This window comes from Pyrgilauda ruficollis, unplaced genomic scaffold (assembly GCF_017590135.1).
Source record: "Pyrgilauda ruficollis isolate IOZ18807 unplaced genomic scaffold, ASM1759013v1 scaffold43, whole genome shotgun sequence".
Taxonomy (NCBI): domain Eukaryota; kingdom Metazoa; phylum Chordata; class Aves; order Passeriformes; family Passeridae; genus Pyrgilauda; species Pyrgilauda ruficollis.
The window spans coordinates 7,584,272-7,607,913 of record NW_024525823.1 but is presented as its reverse complement, the minus strand read 5'-3'; the positions used below and the strand labels follow the sequence as shown (position 1 = coordinate 7,607,913).

At 36.4% G+C, this 23,642-nt stretch overlaps 1 protein-coding gene across 1 annotated transcript in view; it reads right to left on the bottom strand.

Moving 5' to 3' along the window:
* ARMC2 (armadillo repeat containing 2) overlaps positions 1–23,642 on the bottom strand; it is a 69,532-nt gene that overhangs the window by 22,733 nt on the left and 23,157 nt on the right. Inside the window, exons 8-13 of the mRNA XM_041478033.1 lie at positions 22,651–22,743; positions 19,654–19,832; positions 18,272–18,374; positions 15,551–15,771; positions 10,995–11,140; positions 8,692–8,791 (exon numbers count right to left, since the gene is read on the bottom strand). Of these exons, the coding sequence (XP_041333967.1) occupies positions 8,692–8,791; positions 10,995–11,140; positions 15,551–15,771; positions 18,272–18,374; positions 19,654–19,832; positions 22,651–22,743 (842 nt within the window). The remainder of the gene's footprint in view (positions 1–8,691; positions 8,792–10,994; positions 11,141–15,550; positions 15,772–18,271; positions 18,375–19,653; positions 19,833–22,650; positions 22,744–23,642) is intronic.

Below are 23,642 nucleotides of genomic sequence, written 5' to 3'. Positions count from 1 at the left end.
TGCAGGGTTAAATAGTCTACTTATAGGCAAAATTACTGCAGTTTTACTGACCTGGAGCTAATCTCTTCCAAATACAGTAAAGATTCATCTTGAAGTGACATTCTAGCTGGAAAAATTTCTGTTCAACCCCAGAAATGACAGCTGTCACAATATGAAACTCAATTTACAGAATAAAAAAGGGGGAGAGGGCAGTGGTGTAGAACACACTGGAAATATCAAAAACAAATAGAGAACCTCTGGACTAAGTAATGTGAAATAAGCAGCAGGGAGAAGCTTTGCCACAGTGACAACAGGGAGTACCTTGTCAGTAAACAGAGCCTTCTTCCGCCCCAAATATTAATACATTTGAGGAGAAGGAGAGACCATTAGTAAAATGCAATTATCCACACCATAGGACCCTACTCAATAATTTCTACATCCCAAAGTCTGATGTGTTCAGCTAAACTTTTCAGACTGCACTTAGTGAATTTCAGCAATCAAGAACTTGTGCTTAGGTTTTGTTTGTGGACACCTGGAGACCCAGGAAAGGTAAAGAAGAAAAGCAAGCACACTGTCACCAGACTAATATTTGATGAAAAGCTGTGTAGGCGCTCTAAAAAACCAGTATTTCAGAAATTAAATTAATTGAAAAAAAAAGTTGAAAACTATATCCTCCATGGTATTGCTCCAATGACTGCTGATCTCTCTCATTAAAATCTTTATTCTTATTACTACTTTAAATTTGAACAACTATAGCCCCTATTTCTTATCAGCTCTTTTTTTTTTTTTTTTTTTTTTTTTTCCTAGATTCAAGACTGGTCTTCTAACAGAAATGTCTTCCTTGTGCAGATTCTATTAATAGGCAGCTTGCTCATGGTCTGACCTTTGTCATGGATATATTAATTTCCTTGGGGCATTTTAACCCTAGTAATTATTTTAGCTTTTTTTAAGAGGTGTTCCCAAGCTTTCAGCATTGTTTAGAGAAATTAAATTAAAAACTACAATAACATATTTTTATAAATGTGTCTCACCAAGCAGTAATATCTTATTATTATTATTGATACTCTATTATTTACCTATCTAGTAATTACATACATTCACTTCCATCTTTTGATTCACCAGAACAGCAGGTTTCTATATGATGCATGCTAACTGGTTCATTACAAACTTTGAACACTGCATTTCTGATAATTTTACACTCAATGTACAGATCAAACTTAACGTTTTTGCTTTTTCTTTCAGCCAAAAAAAAAGAAAAGAAAAAAGAGAAAAAAAAAATCATAACTAAAGCTTTAGGAAGATGCACATACTTTTCAGCTCAGCACACTGTCAGAAATAATACTGTAGGGAAAGAGTGACCTTCTGTAGTTATTCACCTTTATCAGCAGGGAAATTCCTTCAGAGTTGTCAGAATATCTATCCTAGAATTGCTACTCTCTTCTTGGAAAAAAAAAAGGAAATTCAGAGAGAATGATTGATCAGTTTTGAATATGCAAGTACACACATAAAACACTGGAGAAAAATCTTGTATGTTTTGCTCTTTAATGATAAATTACATTACTGATCAAATTCCTTTTTTAAATTGTCCTAGGCACTATTATAATGTTGGCCTACACTGAGGAGGAATACAACTGAAAATATGTACTAGTATATGGAGGAGAAAAGAACCACTTTATCAAGGCAAGCTCTTTGTAGGGTTACCTTGACAAGCATTTCAGCACAAGTAGTGGCATGAACAGCACTCAATCTCCTTTCCACACAGAGTTTCTTTCCTTTCCCACATTGCTGCCTCAGTATTTGGGATCAAGGAAGCATTTGTATGGAAAGCAATGCAGATGATAACCAGGAAAGGACTGGAGTTTTTTTTTTTTCAGTTTTAGGGTTATTGGAAGCTGGGTCAGTTCTCTGACATTATGTATAGTGCTATCACACAAACAGCTGTCCTAAGCCCAAATGAGGGATGGCACAGACGAAAAAAGTGAGTAACCAAAACACTAAGAACACTTGGGTCAGCACTGGATAACCATTTATTTAGAAGCAAGCAGTAGACACAGGAACACACCATTGCCCCCAATACAACATTAATAAAAAACCCCTTTGGAATCTCAGAAGAGTGTGATGGCACTGAGCAGAGCACCAATAACTCTCAAATATTTAAAAGGCAAATGTGTACCTGAAGTAAACACAGGTGCAGCACTACACTGCATAAGGAAGAGCCTGTGGTTGCTTTTGGGCACTACATGACTTATGTTCTGTGACTGACTGAAGCAGACAGATGGTGGGCTCCTGGGAGCTCATCACGGAGTTATCCATAAACCAGCCAAAACACCAGCCAGAAAGACCAGCCAACACCACATGCAGAAAAGCCTTTACCTAATCAATAAAGCCAGAAACACAGTGGGAAAATTCCCTGCAGTCAGAGGCCTCACCTGCGACAACCTTCCCCACAGCAGCACTCCCAAGAGCAAACAGGACATTCAACAGCCCTGAAACAAGGTTTTTGCTTTGTGGGAGACAAGAGCAAGTCTCACAAGCATAAGCCTGCTTGCTCACAGAAGACAATAAGCTGATTTGGGAGCTGATACCTGGTAGACACATTTGGGAAGGAAGTTGGACAGATCCAGGCACAGTGAACCTGATAAATGTGGACAAGTCCTTACAGAGGATGACAAGGCAACATCTCTTCATTTAATTAAATTGTTTCTGACAAACTGATTGCTAAATCAACCAGGTAAAGCAGTGTGCAAATTACAACTGAAAATAAGTGCAGCTCTTCTAGCTGATGCAAGAGATGCAAAAATAATAACAAATCTTTTCCAACGTATCAGGACTGGGAAGTTTGCCAGAATCTGAAGAACTAATTGATGATCAGGATAAAATAGGAGCACTGAGAGAAGAAAATGTAATTGCAGAGAAGCTAAATGAGTTCTTTGCATTGATTCATGCCCACTCTAGAAGCAACGGGGAGATCTCAATGCGACAGCATTCTCCAGGGAAGGCTCATCAGAGCCATCTGTCCAAAACTGAAGCGATCACAAACAACTTTAAGGAACAAACTGACAAAACAAAGAGTAACCAATCACTAGGACTGGATAACTATCCAACAGTTCTAAAAGAACTAATTAATTAAATAGCTTAATTACTAACAGCACTATGCAACCTTCTAAAGCTGTAACAAACATGAAAGGATTCCAAGCGAGAAAGTCTGGTGTCTGGACCAGATAAATTAGAAGAGACCACAAAAAAAAAAAAAAAAAAAAAAAAAAAAAAAAAAAAAAAAAAAAAAAAAGACCAAAAAAAATGAGTGGACAGCCAGATAAACACAATCAGCTTTAAGACTTCTAATTTCTGACTTATGCATTTACTGAGTTCTTAGAAGGGATGAACAAACATGCATAAAAAATACCCATCTGATATCACCCATGTGACTTTCATGGAGACTTTTAACAAAGTCACTCACCAAAATCCTAGCGAAACTAAGGAGTCATGCTGTAAGGCAGAATGTCCTGGTACAGATAAATGATTAGAGGATGTAAAACAGAGTAAATTAGCAGTTTCTGCAATGGTGGAAGATGACCAGTGGAATTCCCAAGGTTTTGTGCTGAGATCAGTTGTATTCAATTTGTCCATAAACACAGAAAATGGGCAGTAGCAGTGATATGGAAGAATGTACTGACTGCACCATGATATTCAAAGTTCCTAAGATAAAGGCTGACTGAAGAGCTGAAAAAAAATTGTAGTCAGTTGATAATAAAATAGAAAATGAAATTTAAATGCATTAATTTATACATTAAAGGATCCATGGAAAAGAACAAAGTGATCATATCTTCGTGTATAAAATTACAGCCTTTAAACCAACCATATCCACCTACAGAGCAATCCTGGAGTTAATGACAGAGTTTAATGACCACAGATCAAGAAAGCAAATAAATTATTTGGAATTAATGGGAAATAAATTTATGCAGGCATATATATCTATGACATGGGCACATCTTAAGTGCTGTGTTCTGGTTTCCTCCTATCAAAAAAAAAGACAGGAATCAGGATTGGAAAATGTTATGAGAAAAGCAACATGGATACATCACAGCATGGAACAGTCTCCTTATCAGAAAGGGCTATGTAAGCAAGGACTCCTCAGCATGGAAAGAAAAGAGGTAACCTGAAGAGAGTAGGATAAACACCTAGAAAATCGAGGGAAGTGTGAAATGATCAATGGGCTTCACCACATTTGCAATACAAGAACCAGAAGGCATCAAATAAAGACAGTAAAGGGAAAATTCAAAATAGGCAAAAGGAATTGTTTGCTATGCAACTCCTTGTCAGTGGATCTTTAACATGTTAAAACTTTATATGTGGTAGAAGACAGACTGTAGAATTTCATAGAAAAGAAGTCAGCTGAGGTTTATTTCACACACAGTTGGCTGAGGGTGTTTCCAAACTGGAAAGAGTTGGAGGTTTGGTAAGTACACACAGGAAGTATCACACAAGCCATTTTTACTGTTCTCTAGACATCGGAATCTCACCATTGCTGAGTATCAAGAGCAGACTGGATGAACTGCTCATGTGATCCAATGTAATTATCATTTTGCTGAATAGGCAATTATTGCATCCAGTGATGTCAGATTCTTAAACAAATGCTTCTCAATTTCAAAATTAGGATACACTAAAGTGTAAGGGGACCTTTCTATACAGCAGGCTTCTATATAAATTTTAGTATCACACCCTGTGTTTTTGCTCTTAGATTGAAAACAGACTCCTAACTGATAAAACATTACATGGAAGCTGGCAGGACCCCAAAATGCCACCTAAGCTCAGGTAGTGACTGACTTATTGATAGAAGCTACTGTCCTGTTTAGGCAATGTCTCTGTTCCAAAAGCATGGCCTGCCTGTGACTTGTGACATTAACCACAGCCTGAGAAAGTCACTCTTTATGCAGTCTATCTGGAAAGCTTAGAGATGATAATGATGTGGGAAAGTGGAACAGAGTCCTGCTAGAAGATTTCTTGAGATGGGCAAAAGTCTACAATGCTGACTGGAAACAGAATCATGCAAAGCTTATCTGGTAAGACAGAGGAATTACACAAACACTTCTGACAGTTTTGAAAGCATGTGGCAACCAGCAAGGATTTTTTTTGTTACTCCACACAAGTAAGGTACAAAGCCAACCATGAATACCTACTTCAGATGTGTGTAAAAGCCCAGTTGACTTCCCCAGTCCTGGCCTGAAGATTCAGCTTTTCCAGTCTTCTGTACTCCCTACCTAAGACTATGACACATGCTATCATCAAGTCTTGCCAACTCAATTTCCCCAAAAGTCTGCCTCATACCATTGAATCATTACTCTTCCATTCCTTCTGACTCTTTCACCCAAGAGAGAAAATGAGCTGAGAAAAAAAAGGGAAAAGAGCTGTAGCTGCAGTGTGGAGCAAAGAACAGACTATTTGGGTTGCAACTATTGTGGAATTCAGTGTGTGGTGTGGGTGCAAGCCTATTTCCAGTGCTCCCATTTTTACTTTCACAGTATTTAATAATTATCTTTAAAGTCACAATTATGACAGCCCTTGAGAAAGTCAGAATGCTGTTTTTCCTCTATTTCTTCCCCTATGTTTATAGCTGCTATGACTGCCAGTAAAAAACCTGATCCCACAAAATCTGCAACCTGAAAACTCAGAACACACAGACACACTTCCTTTCTTCACATATCAGCTTTTAGTCCTGAAGATTTTTAATGCTTTTATAAAGATGATTTTTCCTTCTCTTTGATTCTTCCCACAGCAGACAATTTTACTCATACTGCTGTTACTTCATTTATTTTCAACACATACCAACTCATACTGTAACTCATTAGCTGTCAGCATTTAAAAAAAAGATTAGCAGTGTCAACTACACCTCAGGAAAAACATTTGCACTCCACACAGCTCAAGTGTTTATTATATACTACAGAAAAAGTGGTGCATTACATTATCTATGTTCTTCTTTTTATTTCTGCAGGGCTTCACTAAGCTGACAACTGACAATTACATGCTTGTTTCAAAACTGCAGTAGGAAATACTTATTTGGAAGACATTGCATATATAATCAACACAATGTAATAGCTAAGGTTTTTTCTAATACACAAGCTACTTCTTTTCTCATTTGTATTTTGATAAAACAACTGACAATTTAACACAAAATGCAATGCTAACCTTGTGAAGAAAGATGTATTTTAGGACCACTTAATAGCCAAATAAGAAGCTAAATTCTGAATACTAAATAATAACAAACAATTTGAGGTAGATACGAACCTACAATTAATTATGACACAAAACTATTATCTCAGGAACCTAGAAAATCTACCCTTAAAATGACAGATTATGTTTAGAAGAAAGGTGTTACTTAATTAAAGATCCCTAATCTCGGTTCCATAATTTGTTGAGTTTTTAATACAGTGGTCACAAGGAAGAATAACTATAAATTTAGGAAAATATAATGCCTTTGACATTTTTAATGTTATTTACATAGTATTTACATAGTATTTTACTGAAGTGTCTTTGAAGACTAAACTATGCAAGAGCAGTCTGATCCTAGAAATACTCAGATATGCTACAGCAGATATTTAGAAGAGAAACAACATAATCTTTGTTCCCCTTCCATGTGCATTATCACAGACAACAGGGATGCTGGTAAACAGGAAAGGAACAAATTATTTTTGTATTTGGCAGGAGAAAGAACATTGTTCAGTATAGCCAATCCAGTTACCTTCATTAACTCCCTTCAATGATAGCAACCCAATAAAACCTCCTTCCAATAAAGCCCCGAGAATTACTAAGCCTGGGATAAATTGTATAGGATAACTAAATTATCTCAAACTAGTTTAGATGCTGGACCAGCCAAGAAAGTTCCTTACTTTTAAGACTGATCTTAATGTAATTTAGTATTCTCTGTTTTAAAACCTTGTTCCACATTTGAACATCTATGCTTCAGAGAAAAATTATGCTCTTCTTAAAACTTACCTGGCAATAGAGCTGAGTAATTTGCCCTACATAGGGCACTCTACTCTTACCAATGCATCAATCTGTAAGACTGGGATCCTGCACCGAGCTCTGAGTTTTATCTTCAGTAAATGTAAGAAAGCAGGACAATAGAGCAACACCCTTGCAATTCTAATAAAGTTGGCAGCAACTATACTCAGAATTTTACTTCATGATACAAGGCATTTTGACAAAGTCTAAACATTTATTTCTACATGAATATCCCAAATGCAGTACTCCAAGCATGTAGTTTTCTCTGGTAAAGGAGAGATACATTTTGATATCTTATTAGATATCAAAAGTTAGAGAGTATGGGAAGATGACTAAGGGTAAGAAGATAATGGTATGGAAGTCACAGGGGAAAACACAGTTGTACTCCCTGGATGAAACATGGTCAGCATATCTGACCTCCCACATATCATGCAATCTAAAGGGGACCCAAGAGAGGGTGGAGCAGAGTGGAGACACCATGGCCAGGCACTGTGTTGAAACCCTTGCAGAGGAGGGAACTCAGTGGTACTTCCTAGTTGATAAGCCCCATAGCAGCTGAAAACCAAGAGAGATAAAGGAAAATGTCCTGCTCTTGAATCAGCAACTGTTATGAAACCATTCTACTTGGATTAATGCATGTTCCCATCCCAAGGTTATCTCAGGTACTATCCTGAGATATCCACCCCCTAGTACAACCACCTCTCACTGACTAAGAGGTATGACCAAAGCCACTCAAGTTCCACCTAAACATAAAGAAATAGTATAAAAATTAGTTAAGAATGGGGAGAAATGGGGGAAGACTCCAGTGTAACTTCTGGGATCAGTCGACAAGCTGAATCTGTCTTCTCCCTCTTAGGGATGCCTGTGTAAGAAATGTGATTTCTGCATGCTGAATGATTGTCTCAGACCAGCATTTACTGGCGATTAGAGCTTGTTAGTACATTGCTTTAAATTTGTATATTGCTTTGAATATACCTTTTGCAGTCTGATACTATCACTGGCAAGTCTCAAACCTCAACCTTTCACAATTCTATTAATAAAGAGTGTCAGTCTGCCAACTGTTAATGCAAGTCCTCCAAGGGCACTGCCCTCTGCCCATCGTGGGTAAAGGAAGAGGAGGTTCTTCTGTTAGGTGTGTGACCCTGAATAAGTCAGTGGAACAGATCCAGTGGGACTGCTCAGTGAAGGGTCCCATAATGGGACACTGACAGATTGGTTGGGCATAGGGGTCACGGCTTTCCTGGGGCTCTGACAGACTAATTAAACACAAAGGGGTTGAGGAAATCTCCCCTTTTTACATGACAGCAAGGAACATATTTTCCTCTGCTATCACGTTGCTTAGCTCTAGAAAAGTCACACTTCTTTTGCAGGTGTGGAGGACAGGAGGAAGCCCGACCATTTCCAACAATTAAATATTCAAATAGCTCTTTGCTTTAAAAAATATTTCTTGAAACTAGGAAAAAAAATAGGTCTCAAAGGACTGTTTCTATACATGGACAGACAAGTTAATCAACTGTCTGCTGCATTGCTTTGAATTTTTAATCTAAATTATTTCATTACAATTATTTACTACATAGAAATGCTGTCAATCACTTAAAATTTTTATTTGGTAAATGCATAAAAGTAGGACACTGAAAACAAGCTTACACACAACAATACACAGACACATCAGAGGATTAATATATAAAAATCAAGAGATGAAAAACTGACCTGCTGCTTCTGGTATTTGTTTAGCAGGGCTAAAAATACAATGTAACATCTGGAGCAGTCTGCTAAAGCTGCACAGAAGTCACTGTAGGTAGAAAGTTTGCTATAAAGAAAAAAAAAATATAAATGAACAAAAGGACTTTTTTCCACAAAACATTTTTTAGAAAGTCACTTTTCTCAGAGCACTTTTCTCTTAGATTCTCAGAGCTGTATTTTACAGCAAATGAAGTGAAAGCCAATACTCTGACTTCTAGCAGAGGCATGTGCAGTTACATAAGAGCACAAGAGAAGCAGAGCTATCCTTGCTACAGTGAATTATGGGAAGCAGCAAACAGAAGGAGCTTCCCAACCTGCTTGCCATATGGGCACAGTATGCTGACACCAGCACTTCTAGTGCTAAAGGGGAGAACTGGAATTTCAAGATGATGTGGGAAGTCAGACTAGAGGAAATAAGGAGTCGCTTCCTAGTGTACATCTAGTAGAGCCCAGCAACAGCACCAAGAGAACACATCTCTCACCAGCAATACAGAGACTGTGCCTCTTTGCTGGCAAGATTTATCTCTGCACATTTCCTAACAGCTGCTTCAGTCCTACACTGCTCACCTTGACCATTGCCAAAACAGGGAATTGGATATGTTTTGGTCACACCATAAAAATGCAGTAACAGAACAAGCTAGGATAACATCTTACCTCTTATGTAGTCAAAACCAGAAAAGATCTGTGTTGATGTTCAATTACAACTTATTACAGGAAGATTTACAGTCTTATTGAATGAATAATCTGAACAGATTGAACATATTCTTTACAAAGAAGCTGCCTAAAGTTGATTGAGAGAATAATCATTCTGTATTACTAGAAGACAAAACAAAATTCAAATCTGAGCTCTTTACTGCATATTTTTTGTGACTGCAACTTCCAGGAAGCTAATTAAATTTATTTTTATGGTTAATTTGTATTATTGGAGCGTGTACTTCTAATCTTAAGGAAAAAAACTGAAGCAGTAGGAAACCTTGGGTAAGGTAAGTAATTTTTTCTCCATATTGAATTCTATACCAAGTAAATGTCCTTATCAGAATTACAGTGTAAGTATCAATTGCACTTAATTACATACTCATTATCCCACTTTTCATGGCATTTTCCAAGTAGGAGAAATGCTCCCTCCTCAGAAGAAGTAAATATGCTCAAAGTGCTGTAATCATTGCTAGAGCTCATTTTTAGGAACAAAACTAGAGACAGGTGTGAAAAAGGTAGCATGGAACTGGGGAAGCCATTCACATGCTTTACAGTTAGCACAAAGAGCAAAGGAGCAGATTTGCCTGGTTTCAGCTGTGGGGAGGAAGGAGTGCCAGCCCCTTATGTAGCCATTGTTCAAAGCACAACTCAACCTCATCCAGAAAGGAGAACGTGATGGATAATTTGGAGCACCTGAACAGGAGAAGTCCATAACAGAATCTCACTGAATACAGAGCCACAGGCAACATGACTCAATGCAGTAACAAAGCAGCAATGGCAAATACTTCATCCAGCACATCATTCATAAATTGCACTTATAATCCCATTATTCCTGAAATTACCAACAGCCAATTTCACAACTTCTTCCAAATCCTTACATTGTTTGCAAGTCTATCTAGCACTGAATATTGCAAGCCGATGCTTGGTAACTGGAAGACTTTTGACTGAGAAACTATTCAGACTACAAAATGATCTTTGTGGTGACTAACCCATACTGATCTCACTCTAAAGACCACAACTTGGGAAGCAGCCGCTGGCTGCTCATAAAACTGAGATTCTTTCAGCACTTCCATCTGCACACTCAAGCCCTGATCCAGGGCTTAATCTTCTCAAACACTCTGTAACAGCTCAAAACAATGAACACTGGTCACATTTTCCCTCTTGTGTACTTTATTTCACAATACATAGTTCCTTGTGTAATTTCTCTCATTATTTTTTTTTTTCAAACATGGCGTAAACCAGGATTAATAAATACCTAAGAATTTATGCAGCTTTAAAATACAAGAAACGGTACTTAAAAAAACTCAATCAGAATCGGTGGGATCAAAGAATGACACAATACAATAAAATATTTTTCATGGGGATGATGAATCCAAGTCTATACGGCTACAATGAAACAATTGTGAAATTAACAGAGACACAATTAATATACAATATCATTACAAGCTACATAGAGCTCTTTAAAAAAGAGTTCAATGTAAATCTTCCAATCTCAGCGCTTGGTCGTGCCTCCTTTGAGGGAGGGGAGCTGCCTGCACACGCTGCACACATAGGGGTACTGCGTTCCCACGTACCTGAGCACGCTGACAATCCAGATGCACACGTCCTTGTCGCTGCTGCGCTGCTCCAGCGCCACGCAGAGCTCGGGGATGGCAGCGCCGGGGCTGAGCTGGCGCCGCGCCTGGGCGCAGTTGGCCAGGATCCGCAGAGTGGCTGCCAGCTGCACACGGGGCACGGGACAGGCATTAACCACGGCTGCTCGCAGCACGGCAAAGGCCAGCTCTCACCTACAGCACCCAAAGCTATGCACACGGGGCACGGGACAGGCATTAACCACGGCTGCTCGCAGCACGGCAAAGGCCAGCTCTCACCTACAGCACCCAAAGCTATGCACACGGGGCACGGGACAGGCATTAACCACGGCTGGTCGCAGCACGGCAAAGGCCAGCTCTCACCTACAGCACCCCAAGCTATGCCCGTTAACACTCTGCAGGCGGGTATAAACCAATCAATAACAACAGCAAACCTGCAGGCAGCAACACGGTGTGTTTGGGATAACTGCTTGAAAATGTAAGATTGACACTGGTCTTTGCCTGCATGTAACCTCCTTCCATGAAGGACACATGATCTTTCATATGCTTTAAAATCTTGCATGTCTACAGCCATGTACCAAGTGGAATTAGGTGAAATGCTGTGGATGGTTAAAGTAATTTTTTTGCGTAATTCTTCAATAAATCTTAGTATTGCAAATTTATATTTAAATCTTGAAAATACTGATATATATTTTGATGGTAACTGTAAACTGCAAACTAAAATGAATTTATTTTAAAAGACAATCAGATTTATTCCAATTTAAAAATTAAAAGTTAATCATGATAAAAGAAATCCACTGTTTGAACAATATAAAAAAGAAAAGCTTATGTGCTCAGGTCTATTTGAAGAAACCAAAATATTTTCAGATGATACTGTTCTATTTCAAGGAGCTTAAAGCATAATCTAACTCTGGTAGATGTACAAATACATCACCTATTGCACATCTTGAAATATTCTGATTCTCTTCCAAGGCAAGAGTATCCAAATGACAAGGTCAGACAGGCAATGACATTTAAATTAATTTTGATCTAATCCAGAACTTACTACAAAATGAATATGAAGCCATTAAATCTTAAGTGAATATGGAAATTCTTCAAAGTTTTCTTATTCAGAGTGAAATTATTAACTTCAATTTGCCTTTGAATGTAGTTTGATAAGGCACAAAAACCATCTGTTCAAATTGTTTCTTATCACAAAAAACTCTGGAAATTAAGCATTTTATCATTAAATTGGACTGCTTATTGAGTGATATGTAATTGCTAATTTTAAAGAAAAACTCTCGACAAAGAGCAGGTTAAGATGTTTTCAGCTTTTGCACATAGGACTCTATGCATATTCTGTCCATTCTCCAGTAGCTTTCAAATTTGCTGTCCTACTTCAAGAAATTTGACAGCAGAGTACAAATCTTCAGTAACCCCATTATGCTCTGTAATGGAGCAACAGGAGATGCAACATGTCAAAATGGAGAAGCAAGGCATAGAGGGGAAAAAAATGTGATTATGTGAATGGATTTAGCTTCAGCACTAAAAATGTAATTTATACTATATTCATAATACAGAGAATCTGAACCTACAGAAGCCATTTGCTTCACATCACTTATATTTTAAGAAGACACCTGGGATTTATTTATTTTAACTGAACAACTGCAAAAAAAATTTCCAGATGCATATTCTTTCTCAAGTCATGATGCTTCAAAAATCAACAGATACATTTTAATAAATATATTCTGACCAAATACTTTGCTTTTCAAAAGTTTTGGTAGAAAAACTCCTGTCCCATGGAATAGAGACAGGCGACTCCATTCACTGCTTACACACAAGATGTTCACATACAAGTGCTTACATACAAGATGTTCAGCCTATCATTCAAAAAATTGTATTTTTTGAATTCTAGCTAAGCTTCAATAGACACAATAAAGGAAATGAAAGATAAGGCACATATTAAAAGTGTTGTTCAAACCCAGACAAGAGCTTTCACTGCAGCAAAGAGACTTACATGTTGGATAATAGAAAAAATGTCAATAGATGATGGTAAAGAGGTCTCCAAAAAGAGAGTAAAATTTTTCAATGCTTGATACAGTTAGATGGTTCAAAATCCTCAAGCAGTAAATTCTATCAAGAGTCACCCTCAGAAAAGACAGGTTGGAAAGGAAAAGCAGTGCAAAATAACATATACATTTAAATGTGCAAGAAAACAGCATTCAGCAGTTCACAGAAGTATATATCCATAAAACACAGTTAATGTACAACTGAAACCTGAAGAGTACAGTTTGAAAAATAATAGAAGCTAGCCAGAGAGCAGCTGAATTCTAGAGATATTGTGATTGCTTCAAGCAGACCCTATGTTTCAGGGAGAAATGCATAACAATTATCTTTAGCAACCCCCACCAGTCCTAATCCTTATGTTGCCATATGAAAGATCAAATTCACCCAAACAGAAAATTTAACTGCTGATAAATGCTATTTTTAAAGGAGAAGACATTTAAGCGCTTTTCAATTAAGGAATAGGGAGTACTTATTAAGTCTTGACAGTGACTCTTCAAAAATCCTGTTTTTTGAGTAAGCATTACTGTATTTTGTATAAATATTAACAGACTGTTAGGTTAAGCAACACTAAATTAATTAAAGTTGACCCTGGTTTCATGCCCTCTATTAAGGGAAAAAATATTACAAATATTTTTATTCTTGTATTGTATGACTTCTGCAAAAAAACCATTGTGGAAGAATGAAGAAATCAGATAGGGACTTTATTCCCACAAAAAGGATCAAGCAAGATTATGTATAACACTGCCATCTGGTGATTGTGCAATTATACAGTTAAAGAATGAAGAGTTGGTCCCAACTAAATGGGATACTTCAGTTCCCAAGGTTAAGAGATAGCAGAGCTTCCTTCAGAGACCACTGTGACTATTTAAAGTGTTTTTCTCCTCCAATATAGTTTGCTTTCTATAACTGAAGACATTCTTTCTGTACATCACTGGCTATTTGATCTGTTGCTACAAGATGCAGTATGTTATGAAAACTTTATTCTGAAGGCATCGATCACAGAACAGACTTTCTCCAACCATCCCTAAAACAGAACTACTCGTTCATCTGTCTATGATGACTGATCAATTAACTCACATGAAGGAAGCAGTGCACATGGATTTGTTGAAGGAACCAATATGAGAAAGTCACACAGGAATCCCATAGAAGTAGGAATCACTACTTTTCTCACAAGAAGAAGAGAACCGAAGTATCTGTACTATTATAGAAGAGAACACAAACAAGTGAAAGAGCAATCTCAATAAGAGACAGCTGTCAGACTTCTCCAGAAAACACTCAAGAACTTCTTAGAAACAGCCAGTCTATTCAAACAGTACAAAACAGTTTTGCTACACTTCCATTTGTACTGAAAAAAGCAGAGATAAGAGAGGTTTCTTAAAGACAGCATAAAATACAACATTTTCCTTTTACACATTTGCAAACTAAACCCTTGATTAAAAAAACCTTACATTTATCCCAGGCACATAATGGAAGAAAAACATTCCTCCAAAGTTGTGAGGAATATCAGGCAGATAGTCAAAATCCTGGAAATAAACTGATTTATTAGTTTTATTACTAAGATTTAAAAAATCAGACAAAAATAACCAATAGTAATGTGATGATGTACGCTATCTGTTTTCTCATATAATTTCAAGAAGTATAAAATCCTGTGCTTATAAATTAGTAGAGAATTAAAGAAATCTGGCATAATTAGCTGACAAACCTAGTGCAAACACTACCTCAGAAAATTGTCCAATGTATTTTCCTATGATGTACCGGAAAGTTTACAATTCAACCATTCACTAAACATTACATCAGTAACTTCCAAACAAATGCTAGGTATCTACCTGGCAAATCCTTGGTAAACACAATATCCATCCCACAGTGTTTCTAAAATACATGGGTTTAAAAAGTTTTAGGGACAAGGATCAGTTTTCAGAGCCACCACTTATCAAGGTGCTTTGTATGTGAAAACAGTTTTGAGCCTGCTGCCTTCAAAAGATTTAAAAGGTGTTTGCTTTTGCAACTACCTTTTCCTTATATTGCAGTTCTTCAAAAACACTTTGTCAAAGAAACACAGCTATTTCCATATATATTTTTAAAATATATTATTCTTGTAATAAAAAAACTTTTTGTAATCTAGAATATTGCAGAACCAGTTTGTATTTATTATTTCAGTTTCAAGAATTTAGATAGACAACACATTTTTATCTGTTTACTACAGTATCCAGAATATTGTCAGCACAATAAAGTAGTAATGAGAAACTGGTTTATTAGGCATAAAAATATTTCTATTAACTTCAGAATTTCTAAAGCCTTTAAAACTGACTACACACAAACATCTGTGGTAACCACATTAGGTCTGAACAACTTCATTTAACTTCTTAAAAATAAATCTATTGAAATATAGGTACAACTCCGTCAGTAGCACACAGGGTTAGCTTATCTCCTCTAATTAAATTTTTAATTTGCCCTTGAAGAACATACTTTTAGAAATAAAACTAAATGCTAACCTGGACTAATAAGTGGCCCAACTTGGAGAAATACGTGTCATGTTCTTTTATGTTATTAATCTGCTTCATTAATTCCAGAAACATTTCAATAGCTCCTTTGCTGACCATTTTAAAACGAAGTACTTCCTTTTCAGACATGACTTTTATAGCTGCCATGCAATAGACAAGAGCTTCGTGGTTTGTTTGTAGATCTTCATTCCACAGAACCTGCAACAAATAATCTGAAAGGAAAATTATCATTCAGAATGTCTAATATTAAAATTTATATTTGCTACAATCCAGTCATTAAAGAGATTAACAACTGGAAAACACCCTCAGACTGAACTCTTACATTTCTAATAAGTGGGCTAGAAAAATTGGATATTTGGACTGAAACCAAGAAACAATTATTAATGAATAAGAGAATGGGCCTGACTTTTGTTCTTCTAGACTTCAAGAACCAGTGTAAGCTGCAAACACATAGCAGGAATCATTGAAATTCTCAGTCAAGATTTGCAAAAGTGATTGTGTGGGCCTGGAATTCTGTGTACTTCCCACTACTTCCTTAAAAATCAAACGTCTTCAAGCATCTCAAATGGAACACTAAAAGGCACAGGTGCCTAATTCAACTCTCACATTTTCAATCTGTTCATAGTCTTTTTAGATTTACTTTTTATGTAGGTAAAGTTGACAAAGAAGTTTTGTTTTGTGCAACCACTGTCAGACATCTGAAATGTTAAAATTTACAGTTAACACATGGCCAAGGTATCTTTTGCAGTCAAATTGAGACATTCTGAATTTAGTGGGGTATCTTAAATAAATGAGTAATCCTAACCAACATTATACTTTTAAACTTCTAGTAACTGATTCAAAGAGATACTTATTTCTGCTTCCTATGTTCCATTCAGTTCCATCTGAATAAAAACATTTTCCTATATCTTTAAACTGAAGAGATTTAAAAAAATTTTTCTGTCTCAACTGAAGCTGTGGGAAATGGTACATATATATATATATAAATATACATATATATATATATATATATATATGTATGTATGAATGAAGTACACACTCTAGGTTCTTGTGCAAACTCCCACCCTCACCAAGTAAATCACTTGGGTTGTGGCAATGTCCGAACTCAGGTTCCTGCTCTGCACAGTATCAAACAGGGTCTTGAACAGTAGTTGTCTATGCTGGGATGAAGGATTAACTTATTTCTTCTACTGGAGATGCTACACTGCACATAAATAGTTCTCAGGGACAGAAGACGAAAAAGAAATTGAATCTATAACCCAGTGACTGTAACAGGGATCTGGGCAATTGTGATGATAGGCCAGGGTCATGTCTTCTTCTGGGACAAGGTGGGTCCAAAACACAAAGAGTGAATAAACAAATAAAACAACACCTACAAATGCTCTTTCCTTCACTAGTTTTTAAAATACAGGGGAAGAAGAGCAAGTGAAAGAAAAGTGAATGAGGATGGAAATGAGAGAAAAATGCGACTTGTTCAAATGCTGTGTATGATGCTGATTTCTACAAAACTGTACTTTTCAGTATCCAAAGTCAACCCAGCTGTTCTATTTCCTGTGAGTCCCTTCCTTACCACCTGAACACCATGTCTTCAGTTCTGACAACAATTTTGTACTAAACATTAAGACCATGAATACTCTCAGCTATTTAAGCGAATATACACATATGCCTTAACCAATACAGATGCAATAACTGCTTGCAAGACCAAGGCCTACATCAGTAAAACATACGGAAGTTTTAATGAAAGGAATGATTTCAATCAGTACCAAGTATCATTTGCACACTTTAATTTTCTTTATATTTCTCATATTTGCAAGGGAGGGTGTGCATGACACAAACACTGTTGCAAACACAAAAGATCTTAGAGCCATTGCTGACAGTTCTGCAAACCATTGGCTCAATGTGAAGCAGCAGCTATAAAAAATATTGTAAAAAATTACTATTCTCAAGGTCCTCCCTGATGACGGCCAACACCACAGTCAGCATTATCTCATTTCTATAAAATTTGCTGCAGACACAGCTCGAATTCTACAGATAGTTTTGTTCCATAAATCTCAAGAAGGATCCACTGGAGTTTGAGAAGGTAGAGAAAAGGACTTATAAAGCAACTGAATGACACAATATCTGCTCAAAGAGCTAAGAGGCTGAGATGCCTCAGTGTTGAAAAGGAGAAGACAGAGATATGTGATAAGACTGCCTTTTAAAAAATCCTGAAGGTGAAGGGTAAACTGACTGTACAAACTCTTATAAATGCTGTAAAACTACAAGCAGGGGGAAAGAAAAATATATGGATTTAAAACACACAGAGAATTTCTGGAAATTGTTCTATGGCGTCATAGAGGGAGACAGAATCAGAAAATCCAAAAAGGCAAATGAATGAACAAAAGACATATAAACGGAAACTAAAAAGGGATTAGGCAGGGATGCACCATCCAGTGTCCCTAATAGAATAGAACAGTTCTGGATGCTGGAGTAGTGATGGGGGAACAGATCACAGAAAACACACAAGCTCCGGTGCTCCCCCTGAACAGCATTCCCCATCCCCATTGCTGCTTAAACACAGAATACTGGACTAGACCAACCATTAGTTTGACCTAGGCAGGCAATTTTTAGTCTTTCTTCAGAATTTTTCATTCTGAAAATGTTTTTTCAAAGATGAACAACTTTAACAGTTGAATTTCAACATCTGACTTACAGACAAGAAAGAATACATACCCAATAATGTATCATTTTGAATGATGAAATAATTTTTTTCGTTCCTACAAATTTTAAATGCTAGCTTGCAAACACTGAGAAGATTTTTTCCATCTACTTTCATCTGCAAAGAAATTAAAAGACATAAAATCACAACTAAAATCTGCATGCAAAAGTACACCTAACATTCTACAAGTTCAGACACCATGGCAAACTTGTATTCTCACACAACTATTAAATTACAGCTGAAATCCTAACAATACATTAAAACAAACTGAAGATGTATGCAGAATTAAAGGAAACTGAAATAACCTGAAACTCAGGTATTTTAAACTTTATTTAGCAAACTGTGCTGGCTTTAAAATAACCATTTTTAACTTTTAATGTATTAATATAAACAGGTAGTATATTAATAGCTTGCAGGATTTTTTCTCCAATTCCCTTACAAAGAAATTCTGTATGGAAGTCAGTGGTTTGGCATCTACCACAAAGACCTCCAGTACAACAATACATGCCATAACGAAATTTACTCTCAGCTATCAGAAAACACAATCTTATGATGAGAGATTGTGAAAGGGAAGGAAAGGTGGTAAAAATACATTGCCATCTCTCTTCCTTTCCTCTGCATTTCAAGGGCAATTTCTTCTAGGCTCATGGATTTTGAAAGATTACAAAGAAAAATGTCTGTAAAGGAACCTTTCTCTTTAATAAGTACCACTTAACAACTCTGTGGTATCTGAATATGTAACTGTATCTTTTCAATAAGATAACTTACACTACCTTATAGGACAACACAACTCCTTCAACAGACACAAACATTACTCAGATGCCTACAACAAAATGTTAGTGGGCATCCTTTCACCAGTGACTGCCCATACATGTTTTGTAGAACATGAACAAAGACGTTCTAAAGCACAAAATTTAATTGAGAGTTTTAATCAGAAATATTAAAGCAAAAGATTATTTACATTCACACACCTTCAAAAAAAAAAAAAACCCCTCTATTTTAGTATTTTCAGAACAAGATCAAGACATTATTTAAAAACAAAGCTTCATTTCTATTGTACATTTTATAATCACTGGGTTTTTTAAATCCCTGCACGTGTATCCCAGTAGAGAACACTGTATCTTTTCCATGCCTACACAATATAACTGCCACCATACACCAACTATTCTATTTTGTGCCCCTCCTTCCTCACCCAGATGTAACTTCTCTGCAGAAAATAAGCTACAAGTGCTGATGTAGATGGACAGCAGACTAGTATCCCTGTGGTAGTAAACTGTACTTAGGAAAAGGGTTCATTTAGACACAGTTTACAAGTATGAAATGAAAAATTAAGTGCAAGTTGTAATTCATGATTTTGAGCTTCACATTCTACCAAAGAGCATTTCAAAACACTTACAGCCAGAATAATCTTTGCCAGCTTCAAGGAAAGTGGATCTGAATCAAGGTCTACAAGTTTATATAATGTCTTCAGAAGGATGTTTCTTCTTTTAAATCTTTTTCCAAGCATATTTCCATCACCCAATACTTGATGGAGCTTGGTACAAGCTAGACAAAGGTGTTCTATATTGTCTTCTCCTTGAAGGGCGTAGGAAAGGAGAGAAAAATAAAAACTAATTATCAGTGCCACTTTATGCAAAGCATCTCAATACATGAAGACACAGAAGAACAAAATAAGGAATAGGTTGCGCAACAACAAAAATAAGACACCAAATAAATGTCTTCACACGATAACGTGATCCCCAGAAATAATTTTATTCTGCTTTGTCAAAAAAAGGAGACTCAAGATGAGAAATCATTGAGCCAAAATAAAACCTACAGCTAAAATGAAGCTCACCTTTGATGCTTGATAATCAGATTGACCAAATGTCTACCAGGAAACTGTGTCTCTGAAAACATTCTTTAAAGCGCTCCACCGAACATTAGATGTGAAAAAGGGATCATTAAGGAGCATTTTTCTCCCCATATACGTAACTTTATACATCAAACCTTGCTGGGATAAAAAAAAGTGAATGTAAAAACTTGCTAGAACTCTTCAATGTAGAGGCGTAAGACACATTTGAGTGGAATGTTGTCCTATTGACAAAAAAGTGATCTACTTCCTCACCCAAGTCCCTGAGACTCTGTTTAAAATATACAAAAATAAAACAGAGTTGCAAAAAGTGCATCTCAACACAATGGAATCATGTACATGTTTACTTTACAGAGAAAAGAAGTCTTTTCTATTTTTAAAATTGAACAGTGAGATTTTTAAAAGATTTTCTTACATTTGCTTTTGCCCATAAGGTGACACTTACAAAGTCCACATAAATCCACACGAGCTGGCGGTATAAACTCTGCATTTACTCAGGATGTACTTCACAGCTGAAATAAAGTCATATTCAAGGAGGCAAAGCACTTGTGATGAAACATGTCTGAGGCTCCTACCCTGTAGGCAGATTCAAGGACTGATCCCTCAGGCTGAGAAGTGCCTGGAAGCTCTCAATTTGCAATCATCACACTCAAGGAACAGCAACGACTATTCCATTTCTAGTCCCATCATGACAGAAAATTTAACAAAATTTAGCATGATCCTAAATGCTCTGCTCCAGTAAGCTGTAAACAGGAGTGGCAAGGAACCAAAACTGAAAGGTCTTACTCTCCATTTCATCAAAATTAACAATAAAAATTATTCATCACTCATCCCATGGGGCATTTTAAAGCTTAACCTCCTGAGTACTGGAATGTAACAAAATAAATTATTTGTTCCTCTAGAAAAAGAGACTTTAGGGGTTTTTTTGTCATATTATAAACAACTCAAGCACATAATGTTCAGAAGAATTTAGGCAATAAATAAGTTCCAGGTTAACTACTGATTTGTTTTTGCATGGAAAGGCTTCTGCAAATATTTTTGCATGAGGAAGGTGAAGAAAAAGGCTTCTCTATTAATAGATGAAAAACTAAATGCAACCTAAGTTCATGTGCAGGGAATGAGGTAAAAATTACGAAGCAAATGACTGCACATGAAATTAAAAAATATCAAATTACCAACAGACCCACTCAAAGCATTTCAAATATGTAATTCCAATATTCATAAGAATTATGCAGTAAATAGTCTAAAGAAAGCAATATATCACACAGTTGCAGGAGGCAGTGATGCAATTCAGTTACAATTTGTGTTAATATTAAAGAAGTAGCAAAACTCAGGTCTTCACGTATATGTAGTACTACATTCAACCAACTGGTGAGAAAGTATCATTAGATAATGTTATCTACTACTAGAAAAACTAAGCCATAATCAGGTTTTTGTAAAAGCTAGAAAAAACCCAATACACTAACCAAATCAAGTGAATACTGAGGAAAAGGAGCATGAAAACTGATTTTCCTTAGCTACATTCATGACAAGGGAAAGACATGATTAGATTTTACCTCTAAATTTTATTTTCCTTACAAATAAAGAACATCTCACCATGCAAAACCGTTACTCAGTGGCTGATATTTGACAATCTTGGCATTAAGCAAGGAAAATGTGCTGTTACATAGCTGTTTTCAAATTTCCTGATCGCTGTTTTCCATACATCAGTGACAGACATGGGAATGAGAATCCTGTCTTTTTTAAACAATTACATATATTGGGAATCACTTAGCACTGCACAGGTGTTTCATACTCACAAACATCTGCAAAACTATGCAAAAAAAATGTTCTAATCTGTACCATGCTACCACAAACACTGCTAAAGATCCTGTAAAACAGAACTACTTTTAAAAACAAACCTACTTTCTATATTCCCACCATTCAAATAAATACAGTGTCTACAGAAGGCAACTGAACAACTTTTTCAATGCAAAATGGATACCAGAGTTTAACCTTTCAAGCTGTACTTAATTTACTCAATTTTGCTTCAGTACTCTGAGTCATTATATACTTTTCTGGCACATCTAACACTTTAATCACAAGTGGAAATTTTCATTAAGATTTCCTTAGTTTTTCAAAATGGATCGAGACCTTCAATACAGCCTATGGTTAAAGCAGTGAATCTGTGCCTTACTCATTCTTGAAATTATTAGCTCAACATTGACTGCTAAGCTGGCAGAGCTATGCTGTCTAAAATAAGGTAATTTAATCAGACAAGATCTTCTCTAAACCAGTTCTAGAGATTTTTACAGGATCACAGAATGGGTAAGGTTGGAAATGACCTCTGAATGTCATCTGGTAGAACCCCTCAAGCTCAAGCTCAAGCAGGGCCACCTAGACTGCCCAGGCCAGTTTTACACTGTGAAGTCACTGAACATATGGAAGCACAAAAGGCCACATACCCCAATTACTGTTATTATTTTGCAGTAAACAAAAATGAGTCCCATGCTTCCTGCAAGAAACAGTACAGAAAATATACCCTTTCAGAGCAGCGTTACCCACTTTTTTCCAGGTCACGCAGAATTGGAAGAATCCTTGTATGCCAAAAGAAATCTTCCTCTTCCCATTCATTTATTCTTGTTTCATCCTTTAGGCCTTCAAAATACATTCAAAACAAGAGCACACATTCAGTGAAGGTTTCACTTTCTACAATAATAAATAACTACAAATACTTTATTCATTAGTCAGAAAAAATGTCACGTTTTGCTATATTCTGGGTTATTCTATGAATTAAAGATTTTACTTTTATTTACGTGTTCTCAAAAACGAACATTTCAAACAAAACTAGATGGATAAGTGGTTTGATACGTAAAGCTGTACTGTAAAGCTTTTGTTTGCTGACATTAATGTTTCATTTGATCACTAAATTGGAAGGTAATGACTACATAAACATCAAAGTGTCCTACTATTTCTCAGCTCTGTGCTCACGTGACAGTTTATTATTTGTTTAAAAAAATATATATACTACAGACAATCCTCTAGGATTGTAGAATTTTATCTAGTACATATGCATGATACAACACTAAGCTTGATTAACTGATTGATCAGTTAGGGAAAGTCCTGTTAGTTATTACATCCTGTTAGCAATTCTAACTACTTCATGCAATTAGTTTTGTGAACTTCATGACTAAACTTTTATAAAATGCATGTTTATTCCTATTCTTCATTGCATTCAGCAGTTTGTCACATGGCAACCTCTGAAATGAGTAGGAAACTATAGATATGTGAGAAAGATATTTGCCTCCAAAAAACATATCAGAAATCTTGAAGACAACAAACTCCCACTGTTCCTGGCTGCCTTCAGCCAAATACCCCCGTGACTCAGAAAAAGCTACTTTTCACTATCAGAAACCTTGTCCACTTCACAAAGAGAGTTTTTAGAAATACTTAAGCTTTTTTACGCTTGGCTACAGAAACAAAATACAAAAAAAAGTATCACAGACATGAAGGCAAAAATTGGTAGACCTAAAAACCAGTGGACTAGAATTTTTCTG